The 14,467-nt window shown below is 39.4% G+C and overlaps 1 protein-coding gene across 1 annotated transcript in view; it reads right to left on the reverse strand.

Moving 5' to 3' along the window:
• Positions 1-4,614: 4,614 nt before the first annotated feature.
• Positions 4,615-14,467, reverse strand: part of rnf13.S (ring finger protein 13 S homeolog) — a 43,052-nt gene continuing 33,199 nt past the window's right edge. Inside the window, exons 7-10 of the mRNA XM_018265771.2 lie at positions 12,603-12,708; positions 11,220-11,313; positions 7,703-7,783; positions 4,615-5,809 (exon numbers count right to left, since the gene is read on the reverse strand). Coding sequence (XP_018121260.1) covers positions 5,466-5,809; positions 7,703-7,783; positions 11,220-11,313; positions 12,603-12,708 — 625 coding nt within the window. The 3' untranslated portion in view covers positions 4,615-5,465. The remainder of the gene's footprint in view (positions 5,810-7,702; positions 7,784-11,219; positions 11,314-12,602; positions 12,709-14,467) is intronic.

Below are 14,467 nucleotides of genomic sequence, written 5' to 3' on the forward strand. Positions count from 1 at the left end.
ACTCTGCCAGTGGAACATAAACCTGGTAGGGTTTATTCTGGGGGTTAGCATTTGAAAATTGTTGTTAGGGGCCCCTAAGGTGTTTAATCATGTGTTGTGCTATACACAGGGGAGGAGGCGCCGGCATATGGATTTAAAGGGGACCCGTTACCCCAAAAAAATATTCAAAATCCTATTTTATCACATTAGTTAAGCAAAATGAACTTTAATTACACTATATAAATTATTTGAATCTTGTTTCCTTCAGTCTGGGAATTCATAATTATAGCAATCAGGCAGCAGCCATTTTGTGGACACTGTTATTAAGACAAACCTTGCATCATCTCAGAATCTTGTTTGTGCACCAGAATAGGGGACCTGATGTTCATCCCCATGTCCTGGCTACACAATTAAATGGTAAAGAGAACCGGGGAATGTGGGGAGAGCAGTGACATCTGGGAAGTGCTGAATGGAAAGTTAAAGTAATTGTCTTTCCCGCCTCTATGCCCATGACATAGAGGAGGGGCAGACAATATTTGATTGACAGCTGAAATGTTTAAATGAGTTTACAACAGCTATGAATGCTTTAATAAAAAATAGAAATTGGCTTTCCGGTTTCATTTGAAAAGGACTTTTATTATACAGATTTTTGTGTCTGGATGACAGGTCCACTTTAAAGGTATGACTTTTTCACATATGAGTGATATCCCTGCAGTGAGCACCAGCCATTTGGTTTTTTTGGTGTGTTACCATCATTAACATGAATATGGACTTAAAAGTTCTTGTGATAACATCGGTGTGGTTTAAACCTTTGCAAGTTCAAAATGGACATACTAAATCACAACATCAAAATTCTTTCTACAATATTAACAGGATCAACCCGAACTTATTCCAATGGATACATAAAGACCAAGTTGGATGTATAACTGGTCACCAAGCAGGAGATGCTATATGACACCTATTACTTTTGCTCCATAGAGCTCAGGCGACTTCCACCACAACCATGCTCTTAAAATGATATATACATAAAGCTTTCGACACTATCTCCTGGCCTTATCTGTATTACAGTCTAGGAAAATTAGGATTTGGTCCTCAATTTTTTAACGTGAATTAAGGCATTATACACTTCTCCTAGTGCTTATGTTGCCATAATGGGATACCACTCACCACTGTTCCATTTTCAGTGGGGCACCTGACAGGGTTGCCCCCTCTTGCCAATCCTTTTCGATTTAGCAATTGAACTGTTAGTAGCACTAATTCGTTCTGAACCAAATATAAAAGGAATTACGATAAGAGACACACCACAAAATCTCAATGCTTGCCGACCGACGTCACACTGATAATCACGCAAACCATGACTTCCCTTCCCAATCTTTATAATATTTTGGACAAACTTGGTAGGATCTCTGGCTTTACAATCAATCATGATAAATCTGAAGCTCTCAACCTGACCTTGCCCCAGGACATTGTTTAAATGGAAATCATACTCCATCTCTATCTATTTTGGGAGTTAATATCCTGGCCTATTTCTATAGACAGTAAATTATCCTAAATTTTACTCATCCCTCCTAACATTAATGCAGGATTGAAATAAACACCAGATCTTCTGGATTGGAAGGATCAATGCAGTTAAAATGACTATAATGCCAAAAATCCTCTGTTTTTCTTCAGACACTTCTAATCCTAATCAGTACTCAAGATCTAGAGAGATTTCAGGCTAATATACAGAAACACATAGACGCAACCACCCTGGCCATATGGGACAGGATTAAATCTTTAGGGCCCCAAGACTGAAATCTGTAGAAAAAAAAATCCTTTAATACATAATTGTATTCCATTGATAAACCAGGAATTTGTTGGTGTTATTTTATATTTTGTTTTTTATTGTTATTTTACAAGATTTATTTTAGCTTACTCTCCTGTTCTGTAATATATGACAATTACTTTGTGTAATAGAAAACTTAAATACAAATTTATTGTAGGGAAAAAGAAATAAAAATAGTGCTTAAATCTCAATTAAATTAACAGCAACACCAAAAATTAAAGTGTATTTTTAAAAAGTGTTTGCTTCAGAAACTCCAAGAAACTAAAGTTTAAATAAATAAGCTGCTGTTTAGGACTAGGGCACATAGGCCCCCTTTATACAGGTCTGAGTGTAGTACAGTGTGGTTGGCTAGCACCATCTGACACCACTTTGGGTCCACTTCACTGCAACTGTGACACCGAGCATGCACAGTTGATGCAAAGTCCTAATTAGCTTGAACTGCACTTGTTCCTGTGAGAAAATCACAATAAAGAAGACCAAAGTCACACAAGATGGTGCTTACCAACCTAGTGCACTACTCTGCGTTTTTCTGATGATGTCTGGTCATATGGGGGCCGGTGGAGAGCAAGTCAAGTTGTTGACAAGGTCATTAAACAGATGGATCTTTGTCCGATTTGGCCACCTACGTGCAACGGGCCAAAGTGGTCTGTGCAGGCACAACATGTAAAGATGTAAAGACCCGCATCAAGGCTCAAATGCACCCTCGTCTGATGAGACTTGCAAACCTACTCAATCTGTCATGGAGTACGACTGGACATGTTGAAAAATAATAAGCCATCCAAAATCCTAATGGTGCACTCCAAAAAACCCAAATGGGTGGGAGTTTTTTAGGGACAAAAATATGAGGTAAACAACAACATCAAAGAGAAATAAAAGAGAACCCCCTAAAAAAATAGGAGTTGTACCTCGACATGGGCTAGAAAAGTAACAATTGCCTTTACTGAATAATAATGAAAAAGGTTAAAACACACACACACACACGTTAAATATACAGTATAATACACAGCAGGCACAAAAATGGACTTGGTGATAAATCAAATCATAATGATTCCTATGGCTGGATGGTCACAACAATCTGTGTAAAAGTACCCGGGTACCTGCGGGATATGAACAAAATTGCACACACAGTTTATAAGCCCAACAAACTTTCTGTGTTCCCATATCCTCAACATGCCAAAATCACGTATGCTGAAAAGACGGCGTCAGTATACAGCGTCAGTGATCCAGGCATGATCCTAACACCTTCAATATCTTACAAAGAGTATATACTGATTGGCCATACAGATTGTCAACAGCACAAGAATAATCCTATTGGCTGAAGGCCCTTGTCACTTTTCAATACTCATCTTGACATTCACAAAAATCCCATGTACTTTACCTGCAGATTCTCCCACCACATCTACAAGCTGACTATTATCCAAATATAATGTAAACAGATAAATAAAAAATATAAACTCAAATTCAAAATGATGGGGTATTAACCTCAGATCCCACTTCCGCTTTCAAATGTCAATTGGATCAGATTCCAACGGACACCTTGGAGACAGGCAGTATCACAAAGAAAGAATTTAAGTTTTTAATGGTGGAAGACCCAATTCGTCCAACTTTCTATATGCTACCAAAAGTGCATAAAACTAGAGAGACTCCACCGGGAAAGCCCTATGGTGATTTTTTTTTCTAAACTTTAGAAGTGGTTGATCTGCCTTCCAACGTGAGAGATTTCCCGGAGCTACTCAAAAAATGAGCCCATTTACATTGTGAATAAGAATTTATGATTATCACATGTGATGTTGAATCTTTATATTCTTCCATTCGGCATGAAGTTTTGCAAGCAGTGATCATTTTTTAACACAAGTAAGCCCTGAATACTCCCCCATTACTTACAGTTGTGTTCAGAATAATAGCAGTCTGACATTACTCACCTGATCAGTCACTGTTTTTGGTAGAAATTATATTTCTACATGGCAAATAATTTACTAGTAGTTGTAGTAGAGTAATAGAAAACCAACAGACCCAACAGTTATGACGTGCATGCTGCTGATTATGTGTTACTGAATCATTAATTGAGGCTTGTTCCAAATAATAGCAGTGTGGAGTTCAATTAGTGAGGTCATTCATTCTGTTGGTCAATTATGGCCTCTATTTAAGGAAGGAAGGAGTAAATGTTGTGCTAGTTATAGTGCAGTTAATGATTCAATAACACAGAATCAGCAGCATGTCATGACTGTTCGGTCTGTTCCTTTTCTATAACTGTACTACAGCTACTAGTAAATTATTTGACGGGTACAGACAGGGCCAGATTTCACCCTGAGCGCCCAGAGGCTAGTGTCCTCTGGAGCCCCCTCTCGCATAAAGAATTGAGCACATGCACATCTGTAGTGGAGTGCTAATCAGAATCCACAATTGCCAATCCAGGGCTGCCTCTCACTGTCTTCTGCTGATCCATCTTCCCTCGGCTCTCCACTCTTCACCATTCCTTTTCTTCCTCCTCCACTATCCACCCCCAGATCTCCAGCTTAAATTCCTAAAGATTGGCAGATGGACGGAGCCATGGTCTCCCATCAACCCACTGGCTGTTCCAGTTGTAGGAGAAGGGATGATAAAGTAATGTGGGATTGTGAATGGAGAAGGGCAAGGAGTGCTGAGAAATGATGGAGGCTGCAGGCAGATATGGTAGGACTGATGGCCAAAGAAGGACGACTGATGTAAGGGTTCATGGATGAATATTCTCAGGCTTGACAAAAAAGGGTTTAGTAAAATGTACACTGTAGTTCCTTCAATGGAATACTCCCTAAAAAAACACTCACGACTTCAAGTGTGAAACCACATTTTATTTTTAGATTTTACTCTCAGCGATACAAAATTGGTGAACTGTACATCCGTCTTGAGGCTTTCTACACAGGTAAGGTAAGCTTGGCTTTAATCATAGGTACAAGTGTATAAGCTTTATTCCTAAAGTGCATAAATGAAGAGAAACTGTACAAAGCTGAAAACAAAACAAAAATCCCCATATATATTCTCTACCAGAGAGTTTTTCTTTTTTATAGTATGAACAAAACACTTCTGTGTGTTCACATTTTAGATTTGCTCCAGTTTATTCCATACAGAGAACTACACTGAATCATAAATAATCAAAAAAAATTGCGTTGTTTTTTAAAATCTATATTATATCATCTACTTGCATGTGGCCTCTTCTTGCCCATATCAGACACCACTAGGGCTCTTGTGGTTTCAATGTCACCAGGACATGTCCTCCATCTCTTTTTCACTAGCCATAGTAAGGCAGAGGAAGCCTCCTTTCTGGTTATGGCCATATCAGCCCAAGTCCATCTACACCAGAAGTTTGGGTGCCCAGAATACCATTGCAGGTGATGATGGTTCTTATTGCCCTGTTTTTAGTGTAGTGTCTAACTAAACAGGGCTGATTGACTTGGTATTTAGCAGCTGCATTAAAACAATTGATATACTTAATCTATAAGAAGCACTGTTGCATCGGAAATATTATGGAGCCAACAGGCATCATTAAAAGTTGAGGGTTTTTCTGAAAAGAAATGTGTAATTTCTCTAAAGTCATAAATGGCTCCCTAACTGGGATAAGCAAATGGCAACGGCTTTTCTTTACTGATATATGAATGTAGTAATGCTGCCAATGTGTGGCTAATCACACAGTGTTCCTTTCCATGTTGTGCTGCAACTGAACCACAACACTTCCAGTGTTGTGCTCCTCATCGCTGCTATCAGAGTCATCATCGTCATCCTCATCTTCACCCGAAGACTCCATCACGTTTTGCTGTGAGTTAGATTCAGAGATAGCTCCAAAAGACTGAGTGCTGGCAGATGCCATGGGTCGGAGCAATGGGGTGTTTTCAGAGACTTCGTTGTCTTCTTGGCTGCTGTCTGAATCAGACTCAGAATCTCCTTGGGAGGGGACAACCTTCTGCTTGCACACAGGGCATGTCTTCTTTGTCTTGGTTAGCCATGGATCAACACACTTACAGTGATAGGCTGTTAGAGGTACACAATTAGATAGGAAATGGTAGTGCAGTATAGATGCCTGTGCATTAAATAATGAGAACTTTCTAAAGCCTGAATTGATTACTACTAAAATCCAGGATTCGGTTCGGTATTCGGCCTTTGTCAACAGGATTCGGCCGAATCCTTCTGCCCGGCCGAACCGAATCCTAATTGCATATGCAAATTAGGGACAGGGATGGAAATTGTCTGACTTCCAAAACATGGAAGTAAAAAATGTTTTCCCCCCTCCCATCCTTAATTTGCATATGCAAATTCAGATTCGGTTCGGTATTCGGCCAAAACTTTCACAAAGGATTTGGGGGTTCGGCCAAATCCAAAATAGTGGATTCGGTGCATCCCTTATTACTACTACATATACCAAATATATGATTATACAACTTTGCCTGGTAACTACACATCTTCAGCTAATGCCACACTGGGCTAATCCTCTGCCTGTGGAAAACCACAGTCCAAGAATCAGACCCTATGCGGACATCTCGCAAAAATCTTAGCGTAGTATTGCCTGAGCTCACCCGCTCTTCCTTACCGGCTTCTGCAACACATCAATAACCTCGCTTCTATGCGCTGATCCAATACAGGGGAGACGTTTATATTATTAAAACAGGCTTCTTTATTTAAGCACAAATAATCAGATTGAAGCAGTGGGGTGCAAACTGCTGTGATCTGATTATGTGTGCTTAAAGGGCATGTAAAGGCAAAAAAAAAAATCCCATTTTTACTTTCTTTAATGAAAAAGAAACCTATCTCCAATATACTTTCATTAAAAAAATGTGTACAGTTTTTATAAGAAACCTGACTGTATGCAGTGAAATTCTCCCTTCATTTACTGCTGTGGATAGGAATTGTCAGATGGTCCCTAACTGCTGAGCAGGGAAACAATCATACTTAAGAACAGCAGGGGGAGCCCCCACCTTACTTCCCAGCCATGCAGAACTCAAGCAGCTTTGTTTATGATGATCCCTAAGCAGCCCAGACCACACTGAGCATGTGCACAGTCTTAGTCTTGCAAAGATGTTTAACAAAGTTACAAGATGGTGACCCCCTGTAGCCAACTTTGAAAGCATAAATAATTTGTTTGATTAGGCTTGTGGTGCAGTAAGTTCATGTTTATGTTTAGTATACAAAATACAGCATTTCTAGCCTTATTCTATTTTAGACTTTACATGACCTTTAAATAAAGAAGCCTGTTTTGATATTATAAACGTCTCCCCTGTATTGGATCAGCACATAGAAGCGAGGTTATTGATGTGTTGCCTATGCGGACTTCCTACTACCTTGGTAGCACCGGAACCACTTTGGGGCACAGGTGCAGGCACACACTCCACGTTCCAGTGCAGAAATGCGTGAATATGTATATAAGCTTGGAAATATACCAGATACACCCAGTCCCACAAATGGGTGCAGTGGAGCTGGGTGCAGGCCGTAAGAAAGCTCATGCCAGCATAGGGGACGATTCTTAAATTAAGTTTTATGCAGACCAAGAATCAAATATTGTTGGTCTGCTATATTTAATAACTAATGTATCAGTGTAGAAAAGCTTAGAAAGTCATTGATACAGCTTACTGAGCTGAAGCCTTAATTTGACTAAAACAGTAAAAGAAAATTATTAGTGGTGCGCTATTTGAAAACAATACATTTAGTGAAGTGAACTGCCCATTTAAAGTTAAATGTAGATGTGCATTCCCATAAATGCCGATGATCTTGCAAAGGCCTGCAGTGAAAATGTTCCATATTAAGGATCTCACCGCTTAAAGAACAGCAGAAACAGGTATGAACTAAACATTACACTCGGCAGGATAAAATGGCTGGTGTGATCTTGGCTTTATGAGTGGCCTCTAACAAAGACTGAGCTTCTGTACTTACCATGGGAGCAGGGGAGGATTCTCAGCTTATCCCCTTCCTCATATTCATCCAGACAAACTGCACACACATCATACTCATCTCCTGTAAGAAACAGGCAATACTTAGACTGAGGGTATTCAAAGTCTTTTGTAGATTATTTTTCAAGTAAGCCAATAAAATGTGAGGTTTCCTGGGTGGGTGCCATTATACATTATTTGTATAATATATATATAATTGTTTTCATTTTCAGGCTAAATTTGAGAGTTTCAGACCTGTAGAAGCTTGCTGTTATACATTATGTTTTAATTTTCAGGTTAATTTTGAGACCTGTAGAAGCTGCCATTGTTTCTCAAGCTGTTAGGCACCAGCTTAAAGGACAATACAATCTCAAATATAATTGTTTATCTAAGACCCCAGGGCGGTACTCGTCTTTGGTGGAAAACTCTCTGGCCCGGAATACTATTCTAGTGAGCAGTATACAGCCATCTTGTTTCCTGTCCCTGACATTTTTTCTGCAGCAATGGGCTGTGTGCATGCACAGAAGTGCAAACGTTTGGCTTTGGTTGTCTAAGTTCTGATTTTACTCTACTGCACAGATGCACAGCCCAGGCCGGCTACATGGGATCCTGTAAGGAGCGCTCGCCAGCGTGTGATGTCATCATGCATGTTTTGCCACGAAAACCTGCCTATAAAAGGACCCCAGAGGCCTACAGACCTTGCCCGATTATAGGTTCTACTTATTGTGTTCCTGGGTGTGTTATACTGCTATTTTGACCTTTGATTCCTGATCTTGACCTCGGCCTGTTATCCTGATTATGAACCTTGCTGCCTGAACTGACCTTTGCCTGGATTTGACTAAACTTCTTCTTAACCCCTTGATACCGTGAACTGTGTTTGGAGTCGACTGCTTCCTCCTTGGTCTGCAACTCCAAACCTGAGCCTTCGGGCCCTGACAGATCCATAGGACAAGAGAGAAGTTGGAGGTGAGGTGTTCACTAAAATAGTCCCCTGGGGCAGAAATGATAATCACTGGTGGGTGGCTAACTAATTGGCACCCTCCCAGCGACTAAACTTTCCTTTAACTTGAAAAATGACGGCAGCATAGGCATAACCAGTACAAGTTAAGAGGCAAATGTTAAGATACAGTGGCCACGAAAAATGGAAAAACTATCTATAATTGATAAAATGCTCTCAATGACCCTCCAGCCGTTGTTGAACTGTATATTACAGTAGCATGCTGGGAGATGGAATGCAACAGCACTTGGACGGGCACAGGCCATACTGTATAGCCACAGCTTTATACTGGCTTTATGAGCTGGTTTCCTTTAGCTGTTGGAGGGGGTGTCAGCGGTTAGCTGGAAATTTGCATACTGGAAACAGCATTAAGAAACAGTAAAATCCAGCAGCAAAATAGCACATTAAGCATGTGGTATACAGCTAAATATAGTGACAAGCTGAGGATGTAGGCTGCATGGAATATTTTCCTTCTTATTCTTTACAGGCAAGAGAGTAGAATTAGTAAGGCATGTAAATATTTACCCGTATGGAATCTGCTCTGAAGGTTGTATTGTGACCAACGCCAGTGTTACCGTACAAGGAGAAAAGGGCATTCCTTTCCCCGCTCTCTAACAATTGTGTGTTGTTCCACATGCACATAATGCCATTACCCAATGGAGACACTTGTACATTTTAGTGCTCAACTGAACCAGATGTTAAAGGGATACTGTCTTGGGAAAAAACAATTTTTTCAAAATAAATCAGTTAATAGTGCTGCTCCAGCAGAATTCTGCACTGAAATCCATTTCTCAAAAGAGCAAACATATTTTTTTATATTCAATTTTGAAATCTGACATGGGGCTAGACATATTGTCAATTTCCCAGCTGCCCCCAAGTCATGTGACTTGTGCTCTGATAAACTTCAATCACTCTTTACTGCTGTACTGCAAGTTGGAGTGATATCAACCCCCTCCCTCCCCCCCCCAGCAGCCAAACAAAAGAACAATGGGAAGGTAACCAGATAACAGCTCCCCAACACAAGATAACAGCTGCCTGGTAGATCTAAGAACAACACTCAATAGTAAAAACCCATGTCCTACTGAGACACATTCAGTTACATTGAGAAGGAAAAACAGCAGCCTGCCAGAAAGCATTTCTCTCCTAAAGTGCAGGCACAAGTCACATGACCAGGGGCAGCTGGGAAATTGACAAAATGTCTAGCCCCATGTCAGATTTCAAAATTGAATATAAAAAAATCTGTTAGTTCTTTTGAGAAATAGATTTCAGTGCAGAATTCTGCTGGAGTAGCACTATTAACTGATGCGTTTTGAAAAAAACAGGTTTTCCGATGACAGGATCCCTTTAAAGTTTGGGAACAGGACTGAATTACATTGATCTGGTTCCCTGCTGGGGGAGGGGTTTGCTATGCAGCATCAAATCAGCATAACTAGCCCACATGATGTGAGATGGCATGCGGACTTTTATTAAGTGAATCTAAGAATATGGAAGATAATTATAATATTACAACATATTTATAAGGACACTAGTTTCCATCTTATATTGGAATGTTTTGATACTGGAAAACCAGACCTTTTTCTAGATGTGAAATATGTTGTCAGGGTTAATGAAGCAGTAGTTTTACACTGTTTATAAGCCATAAATCAAGGAGAAAAAAAACAAACAGAAGCAGATGACAAATCCTGAAGACCAGCCAACAGTTTGATAAAAGCGGCCATTCCAAAATTGCTCCATTAAGGAGAACCGGACATACAAAATATGTGCAGCAATTAGCAGATTAGCACTATTCTTTCCAAATGAAGCAAATCGTGTCTAAAAATTGCCAGTTATTAATCTGAAAGAAAAAAAAAAATATGGAACCGCAAAGGTTTTACATCAATTGCTACAAAAAGGCACCCAAACATTGGCATCTGCTAAGTGTTTTTCACAAACAACAGATTTCCAAATGTTTTCTTCTATGTTTCGAGCCATAAATGTTCATGCTGGAGAAGAGGCACTTAAGGGGTTATATGATAACTATGTATAAATATATAAGGGGATCATATAATAATCTCTCTAATTCTTTATTTACCAGTAGGTCTTTCCAGCTGACACAAGGTCACCCATTCCGATTAGAAGAAAAGAGGTTCCGCCTAAATATTCGGAAGGGGTTTTTTACAGTGAGAGCTGTGAAGATGTGGAATTCTCTCCCTGAATCAGTTGTACTGGCTGATATATTAGATAGCTTTAAGAAGGGGTTGGATGGCTTTTTAGCAAGTGAGGGAATACAGGGTTATGGGAGATAGCTCATAGTACAAGTTGATCCAGGGACTAGTCATTTTGGAGTCAGGAAGGAATTTTTCACCCTCGGAAAATTGGAGAGGCTTCAGATGGGTTTTTTTTGTCTTCCTCTGGATCAACTGGCAGTTAGGGAGGTTATATACAGACTTAAAACTTGAACTTGATGGACGTGTCCCAAACTAACTTACTATGTTACTATGTCAAATGGTTATTTCAATGTTAGCAGAACAAGCGATAGGCTTACCTTTCTTAAATTTATGTATAGGAAGCTTTTTCAGTTGGTCTTTACGAAGTCTGTTCCTTCTTGCTCTGTGCCTATCTTGCACAAACTTAGTGATCTACGTCAGGTCGGCAAATGCAAGACAAAGAGATACATGGTTAGTAACAGTTTGGACTCTAGAGACTTATCCTTCCCTTCTACAACAATGCTTTATGTCCTGAGTCTGATGGTGTAGGTTGTAATGCAGTATTTGTGCCACGCAAACAGTTATTTCTATCATGTAAAATGCTATTTAAAAATGAATTGGGTTTTTTTCTACTTTTAATATTGGTGTGTAGGCAGCCAGAACAGCATCATGGAAGTCCTTTCAGGCAGCTACTGCCTCAGAGGTTGCATCCTTATGTATATTTAGAAGTGCAGAATATATCTGAGCTTATTATGACCTGTAGAATTCTTTCATGTGCTTTTTGCAAGAGTTCAGGGGTGTCTAGAGTGTCACAAATAAAGACTACATCTTATGAAATCTTCAGGAATCGGAGGGAATACTGGGAGAGAGCAAGAATGGCTTGTGGGATGCCTCATTTTTAAATACAGGAGTCCGTGTGAGAAACACTAAAAATTGATCCTCTTTGAAATCAACATGTTTTCCATTAAAGCATCTGTTAAAAGCATTGTGTTTAAAATTCTTTTCCATTATGTTAGTTGAGCAAAATAAACTTTACTTACACGTTATAAATTACTGAGAATTGTTTCCCTTCACTCTTGAAATTCCCAATCACAACAAGCAGACAGGTGCCATTTTGTGGACACTGTTAATAAAGCAAGCTTTGTGCCACCCCAAGATCTTGTTCATGTGCCAGAATGGGAGGACCTATTGCCCCTGCCCAGGCTACATCATTATATATTGTGAGCAGGGAAGGGGAATGCGAGGAGGCAGTAAAATGTCGAAGTGCTAATAAAAAGTGAAAGTAATTGCCTGCTTGAAGCATAGAGGTGGGGCAGGCAATATATGATTGACAGCTCAGATTTTAACAAAATCTGGTGGCTGCTCTATTTCAAAACAATATCCCCTCTTTTAAGTTCTGTAGGGAAAGCGTAGCCTTAGTGAGAAGTTTGTCTCCTTCAGGGCGATTTCGGAAAACGAATGGCTCCTGCCGGCGATTTATATTCTAGCTGGCGGGAGGCAGTTCGGGGAGATTAGTCGCCCCGTAAAAAAAGTGATTTTTTTTTTCGCTGGGCAACTAATCTCCCCGAATCTGAGCATTTGCCCTGACCATATAAAGGGATGATCGTATTGAGAAGGAGCATCCAGCTGCCATCTAAGATTTGTCCAGGCTGAAGTCAGTGCAAGTGTACAGCACATACTCACATACAAACATACTCACATACAAACAGTCATTCACTTACCATGAAAATGACAATTAGCACAAGGCAGATTCCCACTATGATAAGGAATGGTATCAAGTAGTATTCCAATGGCAGGGTGAGATCCGGGACTAGCACAATGTAGCCGCTATGTAAAAACAAAGAAACATGGAAAGTGCAACTTTTTTTTTTTCCAGATTCCCATTTGCTATGGGAGCTAGACTTATTCACTGTTGTCAAAATGCACAAAAGGGGAATACATACAAGAGTTATTCCAGTGATTTGAAAATACACATTCAGGACAATTAAATCTGTTTTGAATTACCTGACATTCTCTGCAGCGTTTTAGGGGTTTGTGGCATTACAAATGCAAGGAGGGCATACAATTATGTTAAATTCCTTTGTTACTCTTTCTTTTCTGTGAATATACAGCTTGTGTAAGTACCAAGCTCAGAAAAAAAGATATTTCTAGAGAAAAGTGTGCACAAGTGATTTTTTTTTAATTTAACTTTTGTTTTTGGCTTAATTGTTACTTGCAGTTGCTTGCTTTGGGGCAGCTCATTCACACTTTCCTTTTATTTGAAATACCTACCTTATCCAACACAGCAGAGCACCACAGAGACTAATTCCATCAATAAAAAATACTATAATTTATTGAGCATCATTAAAAATCACAACAGCATATCATGGACAAAAACCAAGCTTCCAGCTTAACGTGTTTTGTGGCTTCCCACCACTTCATCAGAAGCAGTTGGCAGCTCACCCTCCTTAAAGGGCATGTAAAGTCTAAAATAGAATAAGGCTAGAAATGCTGTATTTTGTATACTAAACATAAACATGAACTTACTGAACCACAAGCCTAATCAAACAAATGATTTAAGCTTCCAAAGTTGGCTACAGGGGGTCACCATCTTGTAACTTTGTTAAACATCGTTGCAAGACTAAGACTGTGCACATGCTCAGTGTGGTCTGGGCTGGTTAGGGATCATCATAAACAAAGCTGCTTGAGTTCTGCATGGCTGGGAAGTAAGACGGGGCTCCCCCTGATGTTCATAAGTATGATTGTTTCCCTGCTCAGCAGTTAGGGACCGTCTGACAATTCCTATCCACAGCAGTAAATGAAGGGAGAATTTCACTGCATACAGTCAGGTTTCTTATAAAAACGGTACACATTTTTCAATTAAAGTATATTGGAGATAGGTTTCTATTTTATTAAACAAAGTAAAAATGGGATTTTATTTTTTACATGCCCTTTAAAAAGAAGCAAGCACCCCACCAATAAAACACATTAACCCCATATAGTCATCACATACATAATCTCTTAGATTTGTAGGGCGAGCATCTCCATACCCATTAACATCAATTGATCTATTTCTAACTTGAAACATTCCTGGTTGTTATTTTAAACAATGTTGCCGACACTTTTTATGGATTCCATTTAAGGAGCAACAATAATAGCTACCAATGTAGCAATGTATCACTGTTGCCAGCACTTACTGCTAATTAAATTTAAAAAGCAACAATAATGGCTACAAATACAATACAGCCATAAACATCAGGATAGTAACAAAAGTCAATATAGGTCCTAAACATAGTTCATAAATGGAATAAAAAGAATTAGATCAAGTATATTAGCGACATCAACACAAGACTGATCCAATGGCAGGTCAGTAAACACATGATATCTCCCACTCCCTATTCATGCCCCCATATAGTTCTGTAGTCTTTAACTGATGAATCCAGTACGCTTCTCTTAACAACAATTTTCTATCCAGATCACCGCCCCTTATGTTAAATTTTAGCTCATCTATAGTCTGATAAATTATAGATGAGCTAAAATTTAACATAAGGGGAGGTGATCTGGATTGTGTGTGTGTGTGTGCAAAGAAAAAATTCTGTATAGATGA

This window comes from Xenopus laevis, chromosome 5S (assembly GCF_017654675.1).
Source record: "Xenopus laevis strain J_2021 chromosome 5S, Xenopus_laevis_v10.1, whole genome shotgun sequence".
NCBI classification, from domain to species: Eukaryota; Metazoa; Chordata; class Amphibia; order Anura; family Pipidae; genus Xenopus; species Xenopus laevis.